Source organism: Numida meleagris, chromosome 9, assembly GCF_002078875.1.
Source record: "Numida meleagris isolate 19003 breed g44 Domestic line chromosome 9, NumMel1.0, whole genome shotgun sequence".
Lineage (NCBI taxonomy): Eukaryota > Metazoa > Chordata > Aves > Galliformes > Numididae > Numida > Numida meleagris.
Window position 1 is genome coordinate 10347208 of NC_034417.1, and position 25136 is coordinate 10372343.

Below are 25136 nucleotides of genomic sequence, written 5' to 3' on the forward strand. Positions count from 1 at the left end.
CTGCTTTCCATGGTTCTTTCCTGGGGGATGTACCCCTACCCTTCCCTTGCCCTTCTCCTTCCTCTCCTAGGAAGCACTCCTGCAGCTCTCTGTCCTCTTGCATGGGGCTGGTGCCCTTCCAGGTGTGAGGTCAGAACCTGGAGCAGTGGTTCGTTGCTGCCTTGGCGGATCCGTAGTCAAAGTTCGTTAAACAAAATGTTGGAGGGCGGTCGTGATGAGTAATGAGGGAAAGCTCTGCTGAGTTTGGGAAAGGTTTTGAAAGAGAGCGGGCAGTTGAGGAGCAATTTTCCATGGGCCAAACTAGCTGGTACAGTCCTACTTCAAAAATTTGTCTGCGTTATCTTAAATTGATCTTGAAATTGCAGTGGGTCGGAAAATATCTGTTTACTGACTCTGTTAGTAAAAAAAATAAAATAAAATAAAAAAAATCTTGATTTCTTCATAGATCCCACCGAACTCTAACAGGTACCTGTCAATAACACATACCAGCCTTCCCCCCTGATAGAATAAAACAAGTATAAAGTTTCTCAAAGTTTCCTAAAGGTAAAATATAAATGTAAAATAGAGCAAGTTGTCTACAATGAGGAAATCTTAATATAGTCTTAATAAGGGTTTAAGGTAATATTGCATAAGGGGCAAACTGGCATCTCAAAGCTTTATCTTGTTTTGAATTGCTAAAAATCCAAGTTCCTTTCTCAATGCATTGCTGAACCCTGACGCAGATAGCATATGATCTGGAGATTATGGTGGAACACAGTTGTAACATACACAGTGTAATGTGTTTTCTTCAACAAGCTGAATTGAAACTGTGTCCAGCTATTAGAATAGCTAAGCAGTTGAGGAAGAAAATATCCTTAATTCTGTGTTTGAAACATGTTTCAAGTTGAAGCTTGGAATACCACTTAGAGATGTTTTCTATTGAAATTTCTATTGAAGTTTCTTGATGAAGAGTAAAGGTTATGATCTGATTGTGTCTACCAGAAAGACCAATTAGAAAAATCCCTCACCTGCAATTTCAAGATGAAAATTTTACCCTATTCAAAGAGGTAAAATAGATGAAACTATTGATATCTCAGTTATTTTCTAATGACTTAGTTTGTTTCTTGTTAAACCAGGTGAACAGTATATTTTGAGCTCCTGTTTGTAGTTTTGTACATCTTTATTTGCAAACTGCGAATTTTTGCTATTAAAATCTAAATAACAATTTCAAAGCCAACATTTAAGAAGATTTGTGTACAGAAAAAGCTAGTGTTACTTCATGATTCTGGTCATCTCAAGTTGTAGGCACTGTGAGCTGCTGTTGGAGCTGTTACAGGGTCATATACGGTCTTGTTAGTTTTTGGGTGACAGCAAAACATCCCGTGGTAATGCAGCTTCTTTGTTAGATGTCACTTGGCTTCGTCTCAAAATTAAGAGAGTTCTAATTCTTGTTTACTTGAAAAGCATTTTTCCAGTGTAAGGTTTTATTCTTTGTTACCTTTTTTGTTTTTCAGTCACAGAAATCCTGGATAGAAAATACTTTCACCAAGAGGGAGTGCGTGTATATTATACCGAGTTCAAAAGACCCCCACAGGTAAGAAGAGTGCATAATATTATTAGCTACTCAATCTCTATTAAGTACTGTTTTTGTTTTTTTAGTTCACTGTTTTTTTTGTCTGGACCTTGTCATTCTGTGTGTCTAGATTGGATTTATTTTTTCTTGAATTTATTTCACATTGCAGAAATGCTAATCAGTGTTCCCCTGTTCTCTTTGCTGCTTCTTACCAGTCCCTCTAGTGATGTCTGAGGTGTCTACAGAGTGGGCTGGTGGATTTTTCTTTTTTTCTTTTTTTTTTTTATCTTTCTTTTTTTTTTGGTAGCATAGTTCTGAAAAGTGAGAAAGTCTCAGAGAAATGCTGAATTTTAAGAACAACAATGTGAGTGTATGGTAAAGTGTAGAAGTAGACAGTGAATTAAGGTGGGTTGAAGAATTTGTAGAAAGAATAATGAAGATTATGATGGGGGCGGGGGTGAGGGTGGGGGTAATTACTTCCAAAACAGACTTTGGAGAGAGCTTCAATTGCAGAGAATATAAACAAAAACAGTTCAGATATCAAAAGATCCCACGTCACATCTAGTCATTTTTCATCCTTTAGGATCTGCAAGGAAAAAAATGACTTTGGAAAATGGGGAAATACATTTCTATAGGGGAAGCTGAGTCTAATGAAGAACGTTTTACCTATCTCAGGTTCTGCTTTAGTGTATGCTAATTCAGAGATATGAAATCAAGCAACAGATACGTAACATTTACTTTCACTAATTGTTATAGGGATGATTTCAGTACTCCTATAATACTTGCACTTGATGTGCATTGTCACAACATCTGTGTTGCAGATGAAAGTCAAATAGATTATAAATTGGTATTTTAGGCAGTTTTGTCTAACCAAAATGAGAACTATTTTCCTTGTCGATTTCACGTCATCATTTTTTTTTTTAGCTTTTTGTATTTTAGATCAGTTGAGAAACTGTTCCTCCTGAGCTATAGGAAACCTCTATTTCAGTCTTTTCCATGGAAAAAAGTTATAAATCAGTTTTGTTCTTTTGGAAATAAGGTATTATTTTATCTCTAAGAATTTGTTTTTTAGGAAGAAAAAGAACAAAGTAAAAGCTTTAGAATTTTTAAGTTAACATAAATAATTCACCACATTCCTTGAAACCATGTGACGTGAGAAGCTTTTAGAATTTATAGCCATGATTGTAGCAGATGGAAAATCTACAAATGCAAACAAAGTAATTAGGAAGCTGTTAAAATTCCCAGAGCATTTCCCAAAGAACAAAACGATCTCCTGCACTTGCCCTTTTAGGTTAACTCATTTACAGCGTATAGGGACTTTACAGCTTTCCCATCAGATGTCCTTCAGACTCAATTGCTTGCTGTTGTTTTGCTGCTGTTCTTGAGTTGGACATAAAAGAATGAGATGCGGACAGGAGAATTCTGTAGCCGTCCTTGATCCATACCTTTTAGCATAGATATTTATACTTTCATAACTGCTAGAGAAGGTCTAAAGCTAAAGGTTCAGTATGGAAGTGTGGATGATTAGTAGCCAAATGTAACTTATAAAGAAGACAAAATTTAAAAATTGTCTCTGCTGAAAGCCTGAACATTATTTAAGGTTAATGTATAAAACATGTAGTTGTATGCTCTTGCATACCAGCTCTTAACCATGTTTGATTAGCAGATGCTTATAAAAATTGTGGAAAATAGTGATAGAATCTTATACCTGCTATGCTACTGTTCAATAAAATGATTCTCAGGAAAACAAAAGAAATATTTAAGGTGGAAGAAGGTAGAAATAAAGATTTGTTTTTATTTAATAAACTCATTGTGTAAAGACACTGTTCTGTAGGGTTTGTTCAAACGTCTTTTTCTGTAGGTGCCACTGGGAAATAATGGAATAGCCCTCCCACATAGGCAGCTCAGCTTGGATGTGTGTTAGTAGAACAGAGGCAGTGATATATTGTTAGAATGTGTCAAAGTAAATGCCAGTCTAACTAACTGCTTGGCATCTGGCAAACTGTTTCCATCCAAGTACTGCATAATCCAGGCTGAAATGTTCTTGGACTTCAGATACCAATGGTCCAAAGCCTAAAAACTGATTTGAAAGCTGAGAATTGAAGCTTTTGCATTTATGATTTTTGCTTGAAATGTCTACAGCAGTCATGTAAATTAGAGAAGTTAACACGTTTAAAGCAGGCAAACTTCAACAGTGTGTTTTCTTTTTACTGTAGTGCAGTAATCTTTTTGCAAGCAGTTGAAGTGGTATGAGCAGCATTTGATCTGTCTTTGTTTGTTTGTTTCTCCACCCACTCCCACTCCTCCCTTAAAATTTAAGCTGATGTTTACTCACATATTTAAATACTTCTTATAGATGCCTTCCAGGATGTCAGATTTGTCAGCAACTTGTCAGGTAAGAGTTCTTTTAATTACAGTATTTATGAATACTTTTTTCCGTTAAATAATCACTTTTATAATAGTGGTTTTAAAAGTCTTGGTCAGTATTGCAAGTGACAAAGCAGTGAAAGGTTAGATATAAAACAAATATAACTAATGAATGAAAAACTGTCTGTATAATGTAGATCATCCATTTATATAACTTTAATAAATTACTTAGGTCAAATAATCAATTTCAGTTTTTAGTATTCTGGCTGCTTATAGTTACTTCTGGCCTCCTACTTTCTGTCACAGTGAACTTCAACATTTTGCATAGCAATTATGTATATTATTGTCATTAATTATTATCTTAAATATTTATGGTAACACGGCTTGCTCTAGAAAAGAGGCTTATATAATATTTAGCATCTTTTCTTTCTAAATCGAACTAATCTCTGTTACAGATAAAAGATGTATTCTCTCATCTTGTAATGACATATTTATTCAAGTATTCTAAACGACAGTTGTGGTTGGGTGCAGGTGCTGTTGTGGCCGCTTGGTCAGACAACATGCTTGTTTTACTGCGAGTCTCGCTATGAAATACTCCGATGTGAAGCTAGGTGAGAACTGTAACCAGGAAATAGAAGAATGGTCAGTGGAAAAACATACAGAACAAACCTCTACTGATGCTTATGGTGTCATCAATTTTCAAGGTGGCTCTCATTCTTACAGGGCTAAGGTATGTATGACAACTAATTCTAAACTCTGATTTCTTACTTTAAATATCTTGATACAGAAGGTGGATGCTTCATTTAGTTTTTGAAAGTGGAGGCTGAAGGATGAAAATGACGCTTCTCATATTGTGGCAAAACAGTGCCCTCTGTTATCATAGTATTTTTATTGTGAACTGTTCCTAATTCCCTTGATTTGTTTTTATAACAAAAATCACTCAAAGCTGTCAGAATTAGTTGAATTCATGTACAAGCTGGCCTTCATGTTGCAAATGGTGACAATTCCTAATCCTTTCAGCAAAACATTACATTAATAATTTACTGTCATTGTTTCAGACATCATTAAAATACAGCTTACTCATCAGGGCTGCTGCTTACTCATTACTGTTAAATGTTTATAGAATCTACTAAATAACATCTGCTATCTGAGTCCTCCTGAAAAATCATTTACAGTTATGAACAGATGAAATATGTGACTTTTCTAGCAGATTTGGTCAGAATTATTGCGGAGTGATCAAACCTATCAGAACAGCCAAGTTTTTTGGGTGAAGGGTTAGTTAAAAACACTGATACAGTGTTGCTCCAGTAGTCCAACTGAAGCCTTTGATAAGGAAGCTGTGTTCTTTATGCAGCCAGCAGAGCCCCCAGGGGCAGTGTGGTGCTCTAGATCACATCATCTCTGAAGAGAAGGGCTCTTGGCAGGATTCTTTTGTGTTGGTAATAGTGATGTATTTGTTCCTTCATACATATAGTATAACTTAAAATTGCTGCGAATTCTTTTCTAGGAGCACAGAAATAGCAACTTGCCAGTGGTTATTTCTGATGGCTGCTAGAAGGGTTGCTAAAACCAAGTTACTGGGTTAGTGATGGTTTTAGTTAGAACATTATCCAGATTGGGCTTAATTTTTGCACGATATCCCCCTCCTCTCTTGTACAGTATATATGAAAGATGCAGTAGTATTTTTAACTGATTGATCGTCTGCTTAAGCCAATAAACACAGCAAGTTAAAAAGCTTCTGTTTTGGAAATTTCCTGTTAAAGAATGTAGATTTCCTTCCCATCAGGAACGGGGATGGAAAAGCTAGCAACTGTTTTTCTGTAAGACTTTTCACAAGAAACATGCAAGCCTCTCCCTTGTAGGTGGCAGAACTTCTATTAATATTTCTGAATTTCTTCAAATTTAGAGAAATTTAGAGATGAGCCAGTACTTTAATTAAAAACTCATTTTTTTTTTCTAGGGGACTGTGCCAATGAGGTGGAATAACGTAATCTTTCTGTAGTTATTACCTTTCTAGAACTTGCTTTCAAAACTATTAATTGTCTTGTCCTTAATATTGGAGGGGTGTAAAGTAAGATTGTTCGTTTATTGCATCTGCCATGCTTTGAGAAAATAAATTACATTTTCCATACCCATGAATAGGGTTGTATGTCCTGAAATATATTCTGGTTCTTCTCTGTACTCATGGATTCTGTGATGGCTTCTTTTTAAGAACATTTTAACTCTCTTCTTGCGTCTGCAGTATGTGCGATTATCGTATGACACTAAACCTGAAGCTATTCTGCAACTTATGCTTAAAGAATGGCAGATGGAGTTGCCAAAGCTTGTTATCTCTGTACATGGGGGCATGCAGAAATTTGAACTTCACCCACGCATCAAACAGTTGCTTGGCAAGGGTCTCATTAAAGCTGCAGTAACAACAGGAGCCTGGATTATAACTGGAGGAGTGAATACAGGTAAAATACCAATGAATGTGCACAGTTAAGAAGATTATAGTTTATAGAAGCCAAAAGTCTAAATGAATGAATAGCTACATCTTGAAGTAAATTTGGAATTTGGTCAAGAGAAACTGAAACAATAAATTTTGAACATGTGTAGCGGGAAAAGCAACACGAAGGGTGGTGGTGGTGTTGGGGGGTGGTTGGTTTGTTTTAGCTTTAGAAACTGCAAGAAGAAAAACTTGGTACAGTTTTGACAAGTAGATTAATGTACTGGAGACTCTGTAGTTCTTCCTAGGCTAATATTTGCTTTGTTGATATACCAGTACACAGTACTTTGTCCCATTCTAATAGGTGTACTATGGGTGCTTTTTCTTTTCTGTTGCATAAAATAAATTCCCAGATCCTTACAGGCCCAATTAGCTAATGAAACAGTTGTATTTCTTAATAAGATGTGGCATTTGATACATTGAAGTATTTTTTTTGTGTACAAACGCAAACAGGTGTTGCAAAACATGTTGGTGATGCTCTAAGAGAACACGCTTCCAGATCATCTCGAAAGATTTGCACTATTGGGATTGCTCCATGGGGAGTGATTGAAAACAGAAACGACCTTGTTGGAAGAGATGTAAGGATAAATAATCTAACTGCAATAGTTATTTACCTGCTTTATTTTGTGTCAAATCTGCTCAAGAATTTTTTTTTATTGCTTTGTATGTTTGAAGTGCTTGCTTTACTATTAAGGTGCATTGACATACGTGACTTATTGCAAGTTCATTAGCGTAAACAAGTTGCAAAATGCAAATGTGCTAGAGGAGGAGCTTGTTTTTAAGTACTGGATTATATATTTTTTTCCCCTACTGATATTACTGAATCAAATAACAAAAATGCTGAAGTTTTACGGAAATCTCGCATTTACAGAAGGTGATAAATTTTGATGTCTTCAGGGCTGATGTTTGTGAGAGCAGTTTTCCCCAAAGACATATTTTCAAACTATTTTTTCTATGCTTTCTTTCAAAATAGAATTCTTTTGTGATAGTTGCATGCTTTTTTGCGTAAAACAAAGCTGCTGTGTCTCTTGGTGAATCCTGACCCATGGCATGCCTACTCGTGTCAGTGCTTACTGTGTCTTAAAATATCATTGAGTTTTACTGAGACAAATTTGAATCTCTACAAATGAAACATATTATTGTATGCTTATACTTAGGTGGTTGCTCCATACCAAACCTTGTTAAACCCATTAAGTAAACTGAACGTGCTAAATAATCTCCACTCCCATTTCATTCTGGTGGATGATGGAACAGTTGGGAAGTACGGAGCAGAAGTTAAACTGCGGAGAGAACTGGAAAAAACTATTAATTTGCAACGGATCCATGCAAGTAAGTAATTCTGGTCTGAGTGTTACTGTGCTTTAATGAATAAGATGTGTTCAAGCATTTGAATAAGAAAATACAGCAACCAGTCTTTTTTGTATGTTTTAAGTCTGAATGATTGTTTTTCAAATTTCAACTGCTGCTTTAGGTCAGAGCTGAAAAAGCAGTCAGTGCAGATGACTAACAATTGTCATCCTGCTGCTGGTCAGTGTGTTCAAATTTTTTTTCTTTTGTTTTAAAGCACGGGAACGATATTTTGAAAGCAATTTCTTTTTTCAAACTTACTGATGTGTGAAGCAGTGCAGACATAATATCTACCATCGTTATTGCATTTATGTAAATAAAAGTGGCAACTTAGTTAACATTTGTGTGAATGTATAACAGTCTCCGTTGTATCTCTCCTGTAACTCTGGCACTGAAACTTCTTTTGCTAGACCTGATAAAACGCTTCAAGTCTTATGCTTAAATATCTGTTGATATTGACGATAGTGAAAAAATGTGACTTAAAAAAAAAAAGTGTTTTAATATTTAATTATAACTTTCTAGGAATTGGCCAAGGTGTACCTGTGGTAGCACTTGTATTCGAAGGGGGCCCCAATGTCATACTTACAGTTTTAGACTTCCTACATGAAAGTCCTCCCGTGCCGGTGGTGGTATGTGAAGGAACAGGCAGAGCTGCAGACATATTGGCGTATGTTCACAAGCAAACAGAGGAGGGAGGGTAAGTCCTAGTGCTGCGAGCCAAACTGGTAGTTATATGTAGATGGGTTTCGAGAGCATTCTGTAATGAATTGGTGCAAGAGCTTTATCCATGGAAAGACGAAAGCTAAAAGTGTAGAGTGTAACCTTGCATGTGACGCAGCTTTCCAGATTTGTTGCTGTAATAGCTTTGGCTGAAGACCAAGACTTCTTTTCTAGTTCTAGGTTCCTCCTACGTACCTTGTACCGGTTGCACAAAGTAGTTGAGTATACTTGCATTAGCAGTAGGTGTTAAAGGTTAGGAAAAGCCTGTGTATCTACGTCCTAAACCAGCAAAAATATCTCATGTGTAACTGAAGTGTGGCAATTTTGTTACACCTTTGTGACTCGAAAGTCCCACTCACTGTTTTAATGATCTGTCTGCTTCAACTACAGATTTTAATTAAGGCACAGTAGCTCAAGTGAGAAATAAGGTTGTTATTAAGTGTACACAACAGGCTTGCTCAACAAAAGTTAGAGTTGACCAGGCCTTCCAGAGTTATGAGAATAACACAGAGAATAATGCTACCAAACTGCCTGAAAATATCTCTTGACTACATTGAGTGGAGATATTTTCATACTGTTAGCTGTTGCTTAGTAGCAACTTTTCAGAAAAGGAATCAGTTTCTATATTGTTTCTTCTGAGTAGTCTTAAAAGTGAGCTTTTCACAGACTTCTGTTCAGTATAGAAAACACTTATCTGTTTAAGTATAGGTTCAACTTGTAAGAGGGATATACTTGTGTTCCACAGTACCTAGTGGCTTCTAGTTAGTTGTCAGACTTGCGTTAATCCTTAAAAGTAATTGGGTCTTAGTTGCAGGGACTGCCTCAGAATTAGGAACATAGGGCTGAAATATACCACTAAACCAAACAGTTTTGTCCATAATGAGTAAAATCAGAAGCAGGTCTTATTCTGAGGGATGAGTGTGCAGTATTTTGTGTCAAAATATTTTAGTTGAGAGTATCTCAGATTTGGCTATGGGAAAGAAAGGGAGAGAGCTCAGTTACTTTTAGGAACCAGTATTACAGTCATAGGGTAGGCAACCTATACTTCTAAAGGTTAGCCAAGGCTTTGACGCTGAAACAATAATAAGCTTATAGATTACAAGTCTTTGAATGGACATCATTAAACTAATTAATATGTTGTCATTCCTACTGTTTATGTGCAACGATATGTTACAATGTGTTTTTGTGTTCAATCTCAGGAATGTTCCTGAGGGTGCCGAGCCTGAAATCATTTCAACTATCAAAAAGACATTTAACTTTGGTCAAAGTGAAGCAGTTCATCTCTTTCAGACGCTGCTGGAATGCATGAAAAAAAAAGAACTTGTAAGTAGATCTTGCTATAGAAAAATCTTATACAAGGTATATGGCATTTCTGGATATAATGTTAAGTTGTATCTCAGTGTTGTGTATGATCAAGTGTTATTCAAAGTCGCTTCTGGTGGATCTCACCAATTATAGAAGATAGTCATTTTTTGTGGATAGTTTATCTCATGATCAAGGGAGACTTTAATCTTTTAATTATTTCTGGTAATTCAGGTTTATCTTTGTTTCCAAGCCTGTTTGTTTTCTGAATACTGGATTCTGTTTTGTTCATAGTGTGTATGTATTTTATACGTGGGATATGGCACGTTTTCTCGTTTTGATTTTTGAGAGCGTGTGATTTTTTTTCCTCTTTTAATTATTACAGTACTAACAAAGGACTTCTTTCATTTTATCATTAAAGCAAAAGCACTTAATAGAGCTTTATATACAGCCTGCATTCAGATATTGATGTCTCATTTGGACATCATAATGTGCTGTTCTAAGGTTTAAAATTGTCATAATCATCTAAGCATGTTTGTTGACAAGTTAATCTCATAATACAGAATTAACTGAAGGAGTAAATAGAATACTATGTATATGTATAGCCAATGGAGTATTGTGGTCATAATGGGAAAAGAAGTTCAGACTGATTGAAAGGTTTAACTGATTTCTGCTTTGTGTTTTCTCAGCTGATTGTCTTGTGTTGTCTTATACTATGGGGTGCACAATGAAGGTGAATTTAAATTGAGTGTAGACTTAAATTGCATTGAAGATAAGACATAAAAGCTTGGAGCTAATCACTTTTGTCTGAAAATAAATTTTTAACATATTTTCTCCATTTTACTGTTTTTAACAGATTACCGTCTTTCATATTGGGTCAGATGAACATCAGGACATAGATGTTGCAATACTTACAGCATTGTTAAAAGGTGAGACTTTTAAGTGCTTTTGGAATCTCCAGCTGTTGTTGCTTAGTGATTACATTATTTTAAAAATCTGGAGTAGTCTTTACTTTTTAAGAAAATACTTATCCATTGTGTTTTCCCATTTTTTAGTACCATAGACTTTCATAACTGATAAAATATACCATATAACTTTTTGATGTATTACTTATTTTACAGGAAGAAAGAATGTTTATTATATTTTAATTCATCTTTTTCATTGTTTCTGCTTCTTAAGGCACAAATGCGTCTGCATTTGACCAGCTTGTTCTGACACTCGCGTGGGATAGAGTTGACATTGCCAAAAATCATGTTTTTGTTTATGGGCAACAATGGCTGGTATGTAAAGGGCCTGGATTAAATGGAATGGTATTTTGTAGGAGAGAAACTTAACTTGCTGTGAAGAAAGAATCTTTTGACTTGTATAGAGAGATACTGTAGAATATGGACAGTTATTTTTAGGACAGTAATTTTTTTCATACTTCATAGTCTCATAGCTGTATTGTCTTGTGGCTACTATTGTGTAGTTGAAAATGGCCCAGAAATTTTAGAAATGTGTTAAATATTCTGAACTAGAGAAGAAATGATGCTGCAGAAGGTGGAAGCTGAGTTGATGTTAGTGATATGCAGTGATAGTTCTGACCATTTCAAAGCAAATGGTGGTTTAAGTGTTGTACGTTAAACCAAATGTCTTTTTAGTCCAATATACTGCTGTCGAGTGTGTCAGTAAGAGATACTTATGGAAGAGTATACGATCAGAGAAAACACTAAAGTCCTCATAATATTCTCTCATCTTGTAATTGTGTGAAGTTGAGGATATTTTCTGAACTGAATGTGGCCTTAGTATTTTAAGACATATAGAGTTTCTCTGTACCAACTCTGGGGATGAATGAGGTTGATTTGTAATCTATATACACTTAGTTCTGTGGTACTTCTGTGGTTCTGTGCTTGTTGTAGGTTGGCTCTTTGGAACAGGCTATGTTAGATGCTCTTGTCATGGATAGAGTTGCATTTGTGAAACTTCTGATTGAAAATGGAGTAAGCATGCACAAGTTTCTTACGATTCCCAGGCTGGAAGAACTTTATAATACAGTAAGTGAATGGCTAGTCATTCTTTTTGTATTTTTATTTATTTTAGCTAACATTCAAAAATACTGGCCTTTTACTGTAGTATACTCATGTTGTCACTGCACACAATTTTATTTCCCTCTTCTCTTTTTATAAAGAAACAAGGCCCAACCAACCCAACGCTCTTCCATCTTGTTCGGGATGTCAAACAGGTAGGCTGTAATTGTAAAAATCTGTCAAACTAGAACCAGATTTTTTTATTATTATTTCATAAGTTTGAATGTCAGTTTAATCTTGGCTTTACTAATTAGGTTTTGTTGAAGCAATAAACTATATCTGCGGTCGTTCTCTTGTTTCCAGTATTTGTAGTTGTGTGTAGTAGGTGGCACCTTGCTGCCACACGGATGTGTGTTATATATGGAAAGTATTGTCTTTTTCATCTTAGTTGTTATTGCTTTGCTTTTTGAGAATTTGGAAGCTGAAAAAAAAACAAAAACAAAAACAATACATGACAGCCCCTGCCTCCTAGCATCTAACCTACTAGGGGAGATAGTTCAGAAGAGAAGCAATAAGCTTGTCTTCTTTGAAACTGATAAACATTGAGCCATGTAGAAGCTTTGTGTCTTTTAAATATAAAAGGCTTAATTTTTTTAATTTGTTTATATTTAGAGTTGCAAAATTTAGAAATATTCTAAGCAAGTTTAAATGGAGATTATAATTTGCAAAACTGAAAATGCCTTTTGTATTCTTAGGGAAATCTTCCTCCAGGATATAAAATCAACCTGATTGATGTGGGGCTGGTTATTGAATATTTGATGGGAGGAACCTATAGATGCACCTACACAAGAAAACGCTTTAGAGCTATATACAATAGTCTCAGTGGGAACAATCGGGTATGTGGCGACTGGGTAACAAGGCATGCTGATTTCTTTGAACTCAATTAAAGAAAATTTGATATTTTTGTGAAAAATTGGAGCTATATTATTTTGTTCTTTTTGTCAAGGGACTAATTCTCTTATAGGCTACGATACAACCTATGAGGGCAACTGGTAGCTGTTTGGGATTGAGAACAAAAAAAAGTTTTATCATTTTGTTTCTTACTCCAGTGTATCCAAATTTCTTCTGGCATTTTCTGTCTTCCTAGAGGGGAAGAACGGGTGCCAAACACGCAGATTCCCTTGGGCGTGGGATGCAGATACTGTAACTTCTTGGCAGTTTCACTAATTGCTTTACTGTTTTGTGACTTTAAAATAAATAAATAAATAATTATCCTTCTTATGTAACCAATGAGAACACTAATTGTTGCTGTTATATAAATTCATCACTGTTTAATTGCTCAACTAAGTATCTAGCTGTAAATAGCTTATTATATACTGCTTAATAGATAGATGTGAAGAGAATTAGCCAAACCTCTTCCTGTTATTTTTGCTACAGCGATCTGGGCGAAATCCTTCAAATACTACTCCTCAGCTGTGTAAAAGCCATGAGTCTTTTGGTAACAGGGCAGACAAAAAGGAAAAAATGCGACATAATCACTTCATCAAAACAGCGCAGCCATACAAACCAAAGGTACAGATGTTTGAGGGGAAAGTATTAGGTTTAATTTTAAGCGGCTAAGTGTGGGGAATCTGGTTGAATTCCAGCTGCAACTGAAGTGAGTAGCAGCAGTTCCACTGAACTGAGGAAAGCTGGAGTTTCAACCTTTTGTACTTGTTTATAAACTGTCTAGCACACTTATGGGATTCTGTAGGTAACGTCTGTGTTAGTCTTCCAGATAATCTCTGGTGTTCTAGTGAGCAAAAAGCTCATCTTTGGAACAGTTCTGTCATTGAGGGGGAACCTACGTGATTTTGTAGATGAATCAAGATTTGGCCAGAATATTTTAGAGGAATTTCCATGAGCTTCTTAGTTTCTATGTAGGTATGATAGTTACTGCATTTCGTTATATCTATAAAATTAAGGTAGTCCATTCTTGCTGTTATTAAAAATGAATTGTACTTAACTGAGTTTTAAAGCTGAAGAACAAAAATTCCGTCTGCTTCTGAAATGTTCAGAAATTCTTTTTTTTTTTTTTAAGAAATATATATCACTTGACCTTAGATCACTGAACATTTTAATTCAGATTATGTAATGATCAAGTATAGTGATATGAAAATGTAACTTTCTGATTTTATTTTAAAGATTGACACTGGTGCAGAAGAAGGAAAAAAGAAAAGAACCAAAGATGAAATAGTAGACATAGATGATCCTGAAACGAGACGTTTTCCTTATCCTCTCAATGAGCTGTTACTTTGGGCAGTGCTAATGAAGAGGCAGAAGATGGCCCTTTTCTTCTGGCAGCATGGGGAGGAGTCCATGGCAAAAGCCCTAGTTGCGTGCAAAGTGTATCGTTCAATGGCGTACGAAGCAAAACAAAGTGACCTTGTTGATGATACTTCAGAAGAACTGAAACAATATTCCAAGTAAATTATATTTATATAATTAAAACTCTGTTCTTGGAATTTTCAATAAAAACAATGGGCTATATTACTAACTAATAAAAACTACTCCATTAGCATACCCAAAGGAAGTTCCTTTTTGCAAAAAGGATGCAGTGGTACTCTAGTAAAAGTTGGGTATTAGATATTGCTCACTCAGAGAGCTGTTAAAATCAGGTTTTATATTTAAATTAAAGTGGACTGAATGTGCCACTTGGAACCATCTGACCTTCTTGTATAGTGTTTTAGCAGGTATTTATAGTCCAGGTATGTTTTTTTTAACAGAAATCACAAATTCATGTTATAAATGCATCTACCAGAAGGGACAGGCAGTAGTCCAGTCAAATTATGTTACTGGGAACTTGATTACACAAGAAAATTTGACTCAAAATCTATACATGCTAAGTTTTGTTTGTTTTGATGGTTTTTCTTTTCATTCTAGTGAGTTTGGTCAACTGGCAGTTGAACTGTTAGAACAGTCCTTCCGACAAGATGAAACTATGGCAATGAAGTTACTAACATATGAGCTTAAAAACTGGAGCAATTCAACTTGTCTGAAGCTGGCAGTGTCATCAAGGCTTCGTCCATTTGTTGCTCACACTTGTACACAAATGTTGTTATCAGATATGTGGATGGGAAGGCTGAATATGAGGAAGAATTCATGGTATAAGGTAAGCGTCATCACTGTTTATTATTGGCATAAAAAGGATCAACAGAATGTATGTCTAGATGGAAGGGAAAATATTTGTTTAAATGCTTTCAGTATAAAGCTTTCACCACTATAGCTTGTGTTAATAAATCCTTTGAAACTGTCTCCTGTAACATAATCAAAACTGGAATTATTTATTGTTAACTCTTCTTTTGACACTCTATTGTCTTTTCAAATAAGGTACAGAAATACAAAAGGCAAAGAACAGGCAAGTAGCCTTTGATCATAGGCTTAAAGAGATCTTGTGAATACTAATCCACTACTAAAAATATAGTGGTAAAAAAAAATAACAACAGACAGAAAACCCACTGTAAGAACATAGTTTCGTGCATTTTGGATTTTTACAGGCAACACAGACTTGATGTAGAAAAACTTTCTATATATTCTATTTTGGCGGAAGAAGCTGAGCAAAAGGAGGGCACAGAATGAAACAAGGGTAGGCAAATGGGGGATAGGCTTTCTGACAGTGCCTTTTGAATACAGATCAATTGAACCAACATGGGAGCTGAATATATCTTTGAAGTGCTGTACCAAAAACTTACTGCTGCTAAATGTAGTGAAATACATCTTTGCTACAAAATATCTACAAGCATAACTTAACTTGTGACCTACTAAAATCCTCCTTGATAACTCATTAACAATTTTCTTGCTTGCTTTGTAACCAGCTAATGGCAATAAATAGCATTTACTTAACCCCTTCATCCATACCATAGCGTTCATTTTTCTACCATGAGTTGAAAAAAAAAGCCCCACTCATACATGCTTTTAAAATATGCCTTGACAGTTTGTGGCTCCAGAGCTTCTGGGAGTGGGTTAAAGAAAAAATTTAAACAGAATTTCTCTGGATCTTCAGGCTCAGAGTACGTTCTTTCTAGTGGCTTCTAGTTCTGGAATTTGTTGATTATTTTTTTTCTCTTCCCTGTATCTTCAAGTGAAGGAACACTCTATATATATCATCTTAGCCTCCTAAGTTTGTATGTAAGTAATAATAGCTAATTAGTTCCTACACTTTTTTCCTCACTAACAAGCAAGGGCAATCTGCCTAGTGTATTTTCAGCGAATATTTTATGTATTGCTGTATTCTGATATTTTAATGTAATTGTGAACCTTTTGAACTTAGTCTTCATCTTTTTCAGGTGATATTGAGTATTTTACTCCCTCCTGCTATACTTCTGTTGGAATATAAGACTAAGGCTGAAATGTCACATATTCCTCAGTCTCAAGATGCACATCAAATGGCAATGGATGACAGTGAAAACAACTTCCAGAACGCAGCGGATGAAATACCAATGGTAATGATGGTGGATAATAAAAAAAAATATTTCTAATTTAAAACAAGTAATTGCATTTTAAAATTAAAGCAAGTGCTAAAATGAATCTCCAAATGCATGCCTTTCTGTATGTGAAGCTAACAATCCTTTCATTTTAGGAGGTGTTTAAAGAAGTAAGGATCTTGGACAGTACTGCGGAGAAGCATGATATGGAGACCCCAGCAAAACCTAAAAGACTTCCAATTACACAGAAGTTTTATGCATTTTATCATGCACCAATTGTGAAGTTTTGGTTTAATACGGTGAGTTTTCTTCTGTTTTTAGGTTTTTTTTTTAGTTGGAAAACTAGTGCAGGTATTTGGGTTCTTTCTGTAACATAGCTCTGTGACTTGCATCAGAGTTTAAATGCTTTTTTAAAAGCAAAAAAAAATCTTAACTCTGGTAAACTGGAAATTGTGAAGTACTTGATTCTGAAAAAAATGCATATGTAATGCTTAGTCTTTGTAAAGATCATAGTCTTGGTTTTGAAAAATAGTAATTTTTTATGCTAAGACTAATTAGTATAAACGCTTTTATTCTGGCCTGAGTAATTAATTTCATCATTTGTTAGCAGGAATTCTATATTTGTTTATTAGGATAAAAAGTGTTCATGATCAAATTTTTTTTTAAATTATTCTGCAAACTTCTTTTCTAAGAAAACGCAATTCCCATATAAATAATAACTTGTCTGCTTAAGAAGTTAAAACATTGTTCTGTAATTCTACTTGAAGCTGTTATTGTATACTATATTTAAAAAAAAATTCACACACATTAGAATTACATAGGAACTGTCTTCTGTAATTATATGTATAATTTTCCTTGCTGCTTTCAGTTGGCATACTTAGGGTTCCTCATGCTCTACACATTTGTGGTTCTCGTGAAAATGGAAGAAGTACCTTCTGTCCAAGAGTGGATTGTTATTGCGTACATTTTCACATCAGCAATTGAGAAAATTCGTGAGGTATGTCTCTAAGAGTCTGTGATTTTATTTTTGTGTCAATTACAACAGCGTGTTTTGAACTATGGTAATAAACAAGACAGCCTAAGAAACTCCAAGAATCTGAGTATATGATGCATAATGCCTTTGCTCTATCATGGTCATTTTTCAGAAAACTAAAAAAAAAAATCAGTGGGCTGATTAAAAAAAAAATAAAAATTGTTTATTTATTGCACCTGTGAGTGTCTAGTCAGGTTCTAACAAAAAGCCTTACTCTTCTGGGGGATTAAATATATATGCATCTGTTAGCATAAATCAAACTCTGCCACGAAGACCAAGATGAAACAAAAATAGAAAAAGCTTCTTCAAGATAGATAGCTGCCACAGCTACAGTGTTGCTGATGAGCAAGAGTCTTTTGAGAAGTTCTATAAGAATTTTTAAATGGGAGAGGGAAAGCTAGTTTGCTAGCTGTGCATTTCAGGTGCAGCTGAGAGACAGAAAGTAGGGCTCGTTTTCGCTACAGTAACCACCTGGAGGAAAATCAAAAACAAAAAATCAGCAACCCCCCCCCCCGCCAACAAAATAGCAAATAAAATGAAAACAATTCCTTCATAACTTGTTCAGACAGAAGGAAGCACTGTTTTCTTGTCATAGTTACGAAGCTGGCACAGTTAAAAGCTATTCTTTGGATTCCTCAGTCCACTCTAAGTATTTTATTTTTGCATGTATAAAATTTTCCAAACATGGTTCATATGTTTCAGTGTTGTTTTATGTGGACTAAATGAGAGTAGACTTGTTTATTTTTTTATTGCAGATTTTTTTTATGTCTGAGGCTGGGAAAATTAATCAGAAGATTAAAGTGTGGTTCAGTGATTACTTCAATATTAGTGACACAGTTGCTATTGTCACTTTCTTCATCGGCTTTGTTTTAAGATTTGGAGCAAAGGGGAATTTTGGTGAAAACACTTACAGAGAAAATTACATATTTGTCGCTGGAAGAATAACATACTGTCTCAATATAATTTTCTGGTATGTGCGATTGTTGGATTTTCTAGCTGTAAACCAGCAGGCTGGCCCTTACGTTATGATGATTGGAAAAATGGTAAGGACAATTTTACTTTTGTTTTTTTTTGACTGAAATACCTTTTTCCTGCTCCATCTGTTTATAACTTCTCAAAATTTTGTTTAAAAACATGTTGTTTATCCTGTTGCAGTATGTCAGCAACTCAGTGTGCAGAAGTAGCTAGCTGGAATGTAACTTAGTGTGTTTCAAAACAAGCACTGATTAGAAGTCGTCTTTATTATGGAACTTTCTCTGTCATGGATCTATTAAATATTAAATGTCATATTAAATGTCTATTATAAAACTTTCTCTGTCATGGACTTGAAAGATTATCATGATACTCTTTTCTTGGTTAATCTAGCATTGCTTCCCTTTTGCCTTTGAAATCTATTTATACTCCTGAGGTTTTCTTGACTTTGTGCTATCTACTACAAGGTTTAACTTTATAAATAACTTAATTTCCCAGTAAGTGAGCTGTTCTAAATATTTCTGGGCAGCTTTCCACAATTTCTCTTAAGATTAGATACTCCCCACAGGCTACCTTCTCATACAGATGTGTATACTCTCGTGCTCTACTGCACATGACAATGTGGCCTTCGAATTTTCTTTCTTACAACCTGTTAGAATGTTATTTGGTATACTAGCTGATGCCCAACATTGAGGTTTACTCCAGCTGTGTTCATAACCAGTCATGTAGTGCAGTTGTGTTTTGTTGTGTGAAAGTGTATTTTCTAGCAAACAGTTGATGAGTGGTTGCTACCAAACCATCTTTGAGATCCATCTTTGTTCAAAACCTCAGTAAATTACTATAATAAAGAGAAGCTAATGCTAGGAGTTACAGACTTTCTAGTATTAATACTGCTAGAGTGGAGGTAGAATTCTACAGTAAGACTGAGAAAAGTGATCAGTGAAAGCCATAAGAGGAGTAATGAAGTGTAAGTGACAACATTCTAAGCCTTGAGAACCATATATATGAAGGGGGAAAGGATGTTCCTCCCCCTCTAAAATGGTTCCTACAAAGTTAAATACTGTCATACTTTAAAAGTTGGGTGTCAAGCTGCTTATTTCTCAATCTGACTTCTTGCCAGTATCATAGGTTTTGTTTTTTCAGTCCTTGGGAAGCTACGTTTGCATTTTGTACAGCTATTCACTGAATTCGGGAAGTAATGTTTCTTCATCAGCTGCTGCTCTTCCACATAATGAGTATTTGAGTTAAAAAGAAAATACCTTTTGGCCAAGAACAATAAACATGCTATAAGAAAGGGGAGGGAAAAAAAATGAAATTTTGTTCAGGGTTTTTTATTTAGCAAAATTTGCTGACTGAAAAGCAAGCGTATTTGATTTTTTCTTAAACAGCACAAAGAATTCTTCAAACTTTTGCTGTCAGTGTAAAAATGTTTAAAGATCTGAAACCATAATTTGGACCTTGTGCTTTAACTGATTTTTTTCTATTACTAGGTGGCCAACATGTTTTACATTGTGGTGATTATGGCACTTGTACTGCTTAGTTTCGGTGTTCCCAGGAAGGCAATATTGTACCCTAATGAAGCACCATCTTGGACTCTTGCTAGAGATATTGTATTTCATCCATACTGGATGATTTTTGGTGAAGTGTATGCCTATGAAATTGATGGTAAGACACCAAAGCAAGTAAGAAGAAGACTTATTCTGATATGGTCTTATTAAGATTTCATTTCATGCAATTAAATGCCCAGTAATGTTGACGTTGATTCCATTCACTGGATTATCTTCTCTTTGTCACTTGCAGCTATGTAACTTCTTGATTTGACTCTTCCATTATCCGTTATAAATCTTAAATAGCTTAGAATGAAAATTCTACTTAACTGGGGTTTCTAATAAGGCTATTCCTAGCAATATTTCAGAATTTTTCCACACAGATACCTTGCCAAAATTTTTGACTGTTATGATATTATGCTATTTCTTTTTCTTCTTCTTATATATGTGTATTTCTTCTTCTTTTATATAAGTATTTATTTATTTTAAATCCAGTAATATAAATATACCATAGTATAGTAACTGGGAACTGTATCCTGTATCTTTCTGCTGTATTTCTGAATGCATGGAGGTATTTTGAATTGCAGAATAGTGCATGCTGGTTGTTGTGCAGTCTTTGATCCTTTTTCCTGTCTATATCTGCTGTGAGTTCTAAAAGTTGTACCTATTATGTTTTTTTCCCCAACTCAGTATGTGCAAATAATTCTGAGTCACAAGTTGCTCATCTCTGTGGGCCAGGAACATGGTTGACCCCATTTCTTCAAGCTGTCTACCTCTTTGTACAGTACATAATTATGGTTAATCTCCTTATTGCATTTTTCAAGTAAGTATATGGGATAATTCCTAATTTTTGCTAATCTTTTGATATATTAATTTCACTTTAATAATGATAAGAATTGTTACCAGTTTGAAACAATTCCATTTGGTGAAAGCATTTTCAGGTTCAAAAGCTGGTCTTCCTCACTGAAAACCACACAACAAGGAAGGGAAATTTGGGATATGACTAATATATGTCACATCTGTGAGACTGAAGGAAACCAGATTTTTATCATGTCTTGAAAGCATTTTATAATTTCTTTTCTCTGTGAGAAAACAAACAAGGTTGTTTCTGGCTCCATGTATTGACTGTTGTTCCTAAATTCATTTAAATCTCTCTTCAGCTGAGATCAGTTGTAGAGTGATTTGAATCTATTGGAATTATCTGTAAGTATTTTATGTATGGGAATAGGCAGCTTGCTAACACTGAGGAGTGGTAGGCTGCAGAAATAATGTGGTCTGATTTAAAATAATACTACTAATAATTCAAAACTGTTGAGTTGCAAATACTTCTTGACAAATTTGAAAATTGATCTCAATGCCTTTCATTTTTGAGGAAAAGTACTGGGGTGATACCAGATGAGAGATTTCTAATCCTCTCCCTGCTTTAGAGCATGGTCTTTTCTTGAATGTTTCCATCTTCCACTATAATTATTTGTGCAGTGAAAGTTTGTGTTTTTCCTTCTTAACTAGCCTTAGGACTCAAGACTGTTGTGAAGGATTTTTATCTTATTGTTCGTTTTTTTTAAACACCTTGACAGAAAGCACAAAAAAGCAACAAAACTTGAATTGTTTAATGCTTTTTTCTTTTCCCTTTCAGCAATGTGTATTTACAAGTAAAGGCAATTTCAAACATTGTATGGAAGTACCAACGCTATCATTTCATTATGGCCTATCATGAAAAACCTGTTCTGCCTCCACCACTTATTATTCTTAGCCATATGGCTTCCCTGTTGTGTTGTATATGTAAAAGAAGAAAGACAGACAAGACTTCAGATGGGCCAAGTATGAGCAATTATATAAAAAAAAATTGTTGTGATTCTTTTTATATGATTAAAGCAGGAAAGTGTAGACATCTTGGTTGAAACACATATTCTAAACAGTGTTGAGAACCTGGACTTTGATGATCCTGGTGGGTCCCTTCTAACTCAGAATATTCTATGATTCTTAGTAGGTCTTAATTTTTTTTTTATCATCAATATTGAATACAACTCTGATTCTTTTTGAAGTTTCAGTGTTTTTAGAGAGTATAATATACAGCCCCAAGAAAATCTAAGTTATAACAGAAACAAAAAAGCCACCAAAAGATTAGATTTTCTGTTTGTGTTATTGGGGAAATATATGTAGTATATGTATATTTATATATATATATATATTTTTTAGGAAAACTGATCTTATGTAAAACTCTTTTGAAAGTTAAAGAATAAAAATAAAATGCTTCATAATGATAAAATCGAGCTAAGAAATCTAAGGGACCCAGCCCCTGCCTTAAAGAAAACCTGTGGGTATGGGGTGTGTAAATATCATTGTTCTCATTTTAGGCAAAGTACTTGACTTTAACTACCTTTTTCTCTAGCGAGGAGAGCAAGGGTTCTAGATTTCACTTTTGTTTTTCTTCTATCACCATTTGTAAGATTGTGACTATTAATCTCCATTGCCTATACTGCTTTACTTCAAGTTCATCTTCTGAACTGTTTAATCTGTTTTTAGAACTGTTTCTAACAGAAGAAGATCAAAAGAAACTTCATGATTTTGAAGAGCTGTGTGTTGAGATGTATTTCAATGAGAAGGATGACAAATTTCATTCTGGAAGTGAGGAGAGGATTCGAGTCACTTTTGAACGGTAAAATTTTTACAAATAAAATTTCTGAGTAGAGAAGTTTAGAACTTCTGTGGTTTTTAACTGCTTTGAGGAGGGTAAATGCAGTTCAAGAAAACAGTCAAACAAAGTATTTGTGCAAACTTTAGATGATGCCTTTCCATTGCTATGCAGAAGCTGATAATATGATTTGTTTCCTGATCTGTAGAATAGCATTGCCAGCACTTGGTAAGCTGAGGCAATTGTAAACCAAAGTGTTTGAAAGTGTGCTGTAGGCCCTTTGTTGATGTGTACACTAATTCTCTGATTCAAAATTATGTACAAATGTTGTATTACAAAGAAGTCCAATGCTCTAGTTTATAGCATCTTGAAATCTTAGGGTTTATTTTTCCTCAGATGGACAGAAAAAGTTACAAAGATGTTCTGTTTGCTTATTGAAAAACTACCTTTCATAGCTCCTTCATAATTTGATTTTTCTTAGGGTGGAACAAATGTGCATTCAGATAAAGGAAGTTGGTGATCGTGTCAACTACATAAAACGGTCACTACAGTCTTTAGATTCACAAATTGGCCACCTACAGGATCTCTCTGCTCTTACTGTGGATACTCTGAAAACACTGACTGCACAGAAAGCTTCAGAAGCTAGCAAGGTTCACAATGAAATTACACGGGAATTGAGCATTTCAAAACACTTGGCACAAAACCTCATCGATGATGGCTCTCTAAGATCTTCTGTGTGGAAAAAGCACAGCATTGGAAATGTCTTCGGTTCTTTTCCGCAAGGAGGCCTTGAAAATAACAATGCTTTACTCTGTAACATGTCTATACGTGATGACAAAGAAGTCCAGCATAAGACAATTGGTCAGGAGTTAGCTCAAGTTCCCCGAAGAGAAGAAATAAACTTTCAAGAGGCAGGTTCCTCAGGCAGTGCCTTATTTTCCAATGTTGTTTCCCCTCCAGAACTTCGCCAGCGAATACAGGCTTCAGAGATGTCAAAATCCACTAGTAGAAGTAAAAAATTAGGCAATTCATCCAACAGCATGCCACATATAACATCCCCAACAGCTAAATTTTTTGTTAGCACTCCATCTCGTCCCAGTTGCAAAAGTCAGCTGGATTCTTCAGCAAAGCGTGAAGAGACTGTTTGTTCTAAGGCTACAGAAGGAGATAATAATGTAGAATTTGGTGCATTTGTGGGTAAGTATAACAAAGTAGATTCTGAATGTCCTGAAGTCATAATTAGCTGCTCTTATCCTCTTGCTTCTGGCTCTGCTTGCCTTGCTTTCACTCAACCTTGTGTTGAAAATGGAGGATACATTAATTGTGGTTTTATTCATGATGAGAGTGACACTAATGATAACTACAGCTGCAGAGTTGACAAATGTGATCACCAGTCCTCTGTCAACTTATCGAAGAACAAACCCCAAACGAAGTTGTCTTTGTCAACTGGCGACTTGACGTCAACAGTCAACTGTGGCGACTCACATGGAAAATTGAGTGTTAAAGATGAACTTTCCAAAAGTCAGCATGTCCATGCAATGGAACTACAAAACCAAGATTTATGTTCTAACATCCTTATGGGACTACTTCATAAACTGTGGACCAAATCTAAACCACAAGGTTTGACTTATCAAGAATTGTATGGTATTTTGGGTGTATTCCGGTTGCAGGTGACTTTATTCTACCATTTTGCTCTGCTTTTTTTTGCTTTTAACATCTCTAATTTCCCTACATTGCTTGAACATTTTTTTTTTTTTTACTTAAAAATTATCATTTCTTTATAATTCTGTCACATAGACAATATTTTTCTGGAAAACATTAGCCAGTTGTTGAGTATAGCAGTTTTGTGCGATCAGCAGCTCTACAACTTGGTGTGGGCATTGTAGATAAACTTTGCCACTTATTATAAAGCTCTTTTCATTTCATAAATTTAAAAATATTGTCTATTCCTTGACTTAATTACAGGAGACTTCTTAGGCTGATGTAATCCTGGACAAATATCTTTGTGGTATCTGTGTCAAACTGAGGGATCCTCCTATGCTGTGTTTCTAAACACTGTTGTAATTGGGATCTTCCACTGTTGCTATATACTTTTAGCAGTCCTTTCAGAAAGCTTCCAAAATCCTTTCATTAAATAACAGCATTATGCCTCCCCTTAAATTTTGCTTACTAGCAAAAAGTCACATGTTTCTGGTTAGAGTATCTTCATATTTGAATGGCAAAACAGTGGCAGATTCATTGCAAAATACAGGTGTGGGTTTACTAACCGATTTCTGTGAAATAGAGAATGCTTTGAGTAGGTTCAGTGTATCTGGAATCGTTAAGTGCCCTGTGGAAGTGTTGCCTTGCCCCAGTTCAGGGATGTCTCGATTAATTTCAAAGATTTGTTGAGGATGTAAAATTTTAATTTTTAGACCAGAGTTTGCTACTGTGAAACTTAGAGCTCTAAGAAGACACCTATATACAGCATTTTTAGATTTCTTACTGTAGGAAGAGTGTCTCCGCATTTGTACACACTAACTATTTGTTTATAATTTCCTCCTGATTTAAAAGAACACCACCTCCCTTTTTTCTAATTCAGAAAGCAAGACTAAACAGAAGTAATGGATTCAGTGATTGTATAAATCTGTCTAATCTGTGAATGTACTTCATCACTAATAACTTTAAATACTAACTGCACTTATTTTACTGGAGCCAAATTTTT

At 35.1% G+C, this 25136-nt stretch overlaps 1 protein-coding gene across 1 annotated transcript in view; it reads left to right on the forward strand.

Annotated features, from left to right (window-relative positions):
- Positions 1-25136, forward strand: part of TRPM7 (transient receptor potential cation channel subfamily M member 7) — a 56074-nt gene that overhangs the window by 20806 nt on the left and 10132 nt on the right. The window contains exons 2-26 of the mRNA XM_021407061.1: positions 1494-1573; positions 3909-3947; positions 4451-4649; positions 6162-6375; positions 6861-6985; positions 7565-7736; positions 8277-8451; positions 9674-9797; positions 10633-10705; positions 10956-11056; positions 11675-11809; positions 11944-11997; positions 12538-12678; positions 13220-13354; positions 13967-14247; positions 14705-14933; positions 16108-16263; positions 16401-16544; positions 17114-17242; positions 18034-18321; positions 19741-19915; positions 20488-20620; positions 21434-21618; positions 22324-22456; positions 22914-23629. Of these exons, the coding sequence (XP_021262736.1) occupies positions 1494-1573; positions 3909-3947; positions 4451-4649; positions 6162-6375; positions 6861-6985; positions 7565-7736; positions 8277-8451; positions 9674-9797; positions 10633-10705; positions 10956-11056; positions 11675-11809; positions 11944-11997; positions 12538-12678; positions 13220-13354; positions 13967-14247; positions 14705-14933; positions 16108-16263; positions 16401-16544; positions 17114-17242; positions 18034-18321; positions 19741-19915; positions 20488-20620; positions 21434-21618; positions 22324-22456; positions 22914-23629 (4336 nt within the window). The remainder of the gene's footprint in view (positions 1-1493; positions 1574-3908; positions 3948-4450; positions 4650-6161; positions 6376-6860; positions 6986-7564; positions 7737-8276; positions 8452-9673; positions 9798-10632; positions 10706-10955; positions 11057-11674; positions 11810-11943; positions 11998-12537; positions 12679-13219; positions 13355-13966; positions 14248-14704; positions 14934-16107; positions 16264-16400; positions 16545-17113; positions 17243-18033; positions 18322-19740; positions 19916-20487; positions 20621-21433; positions 21619-22323; positions 22457-22913; positions 23630-25136) is intronic.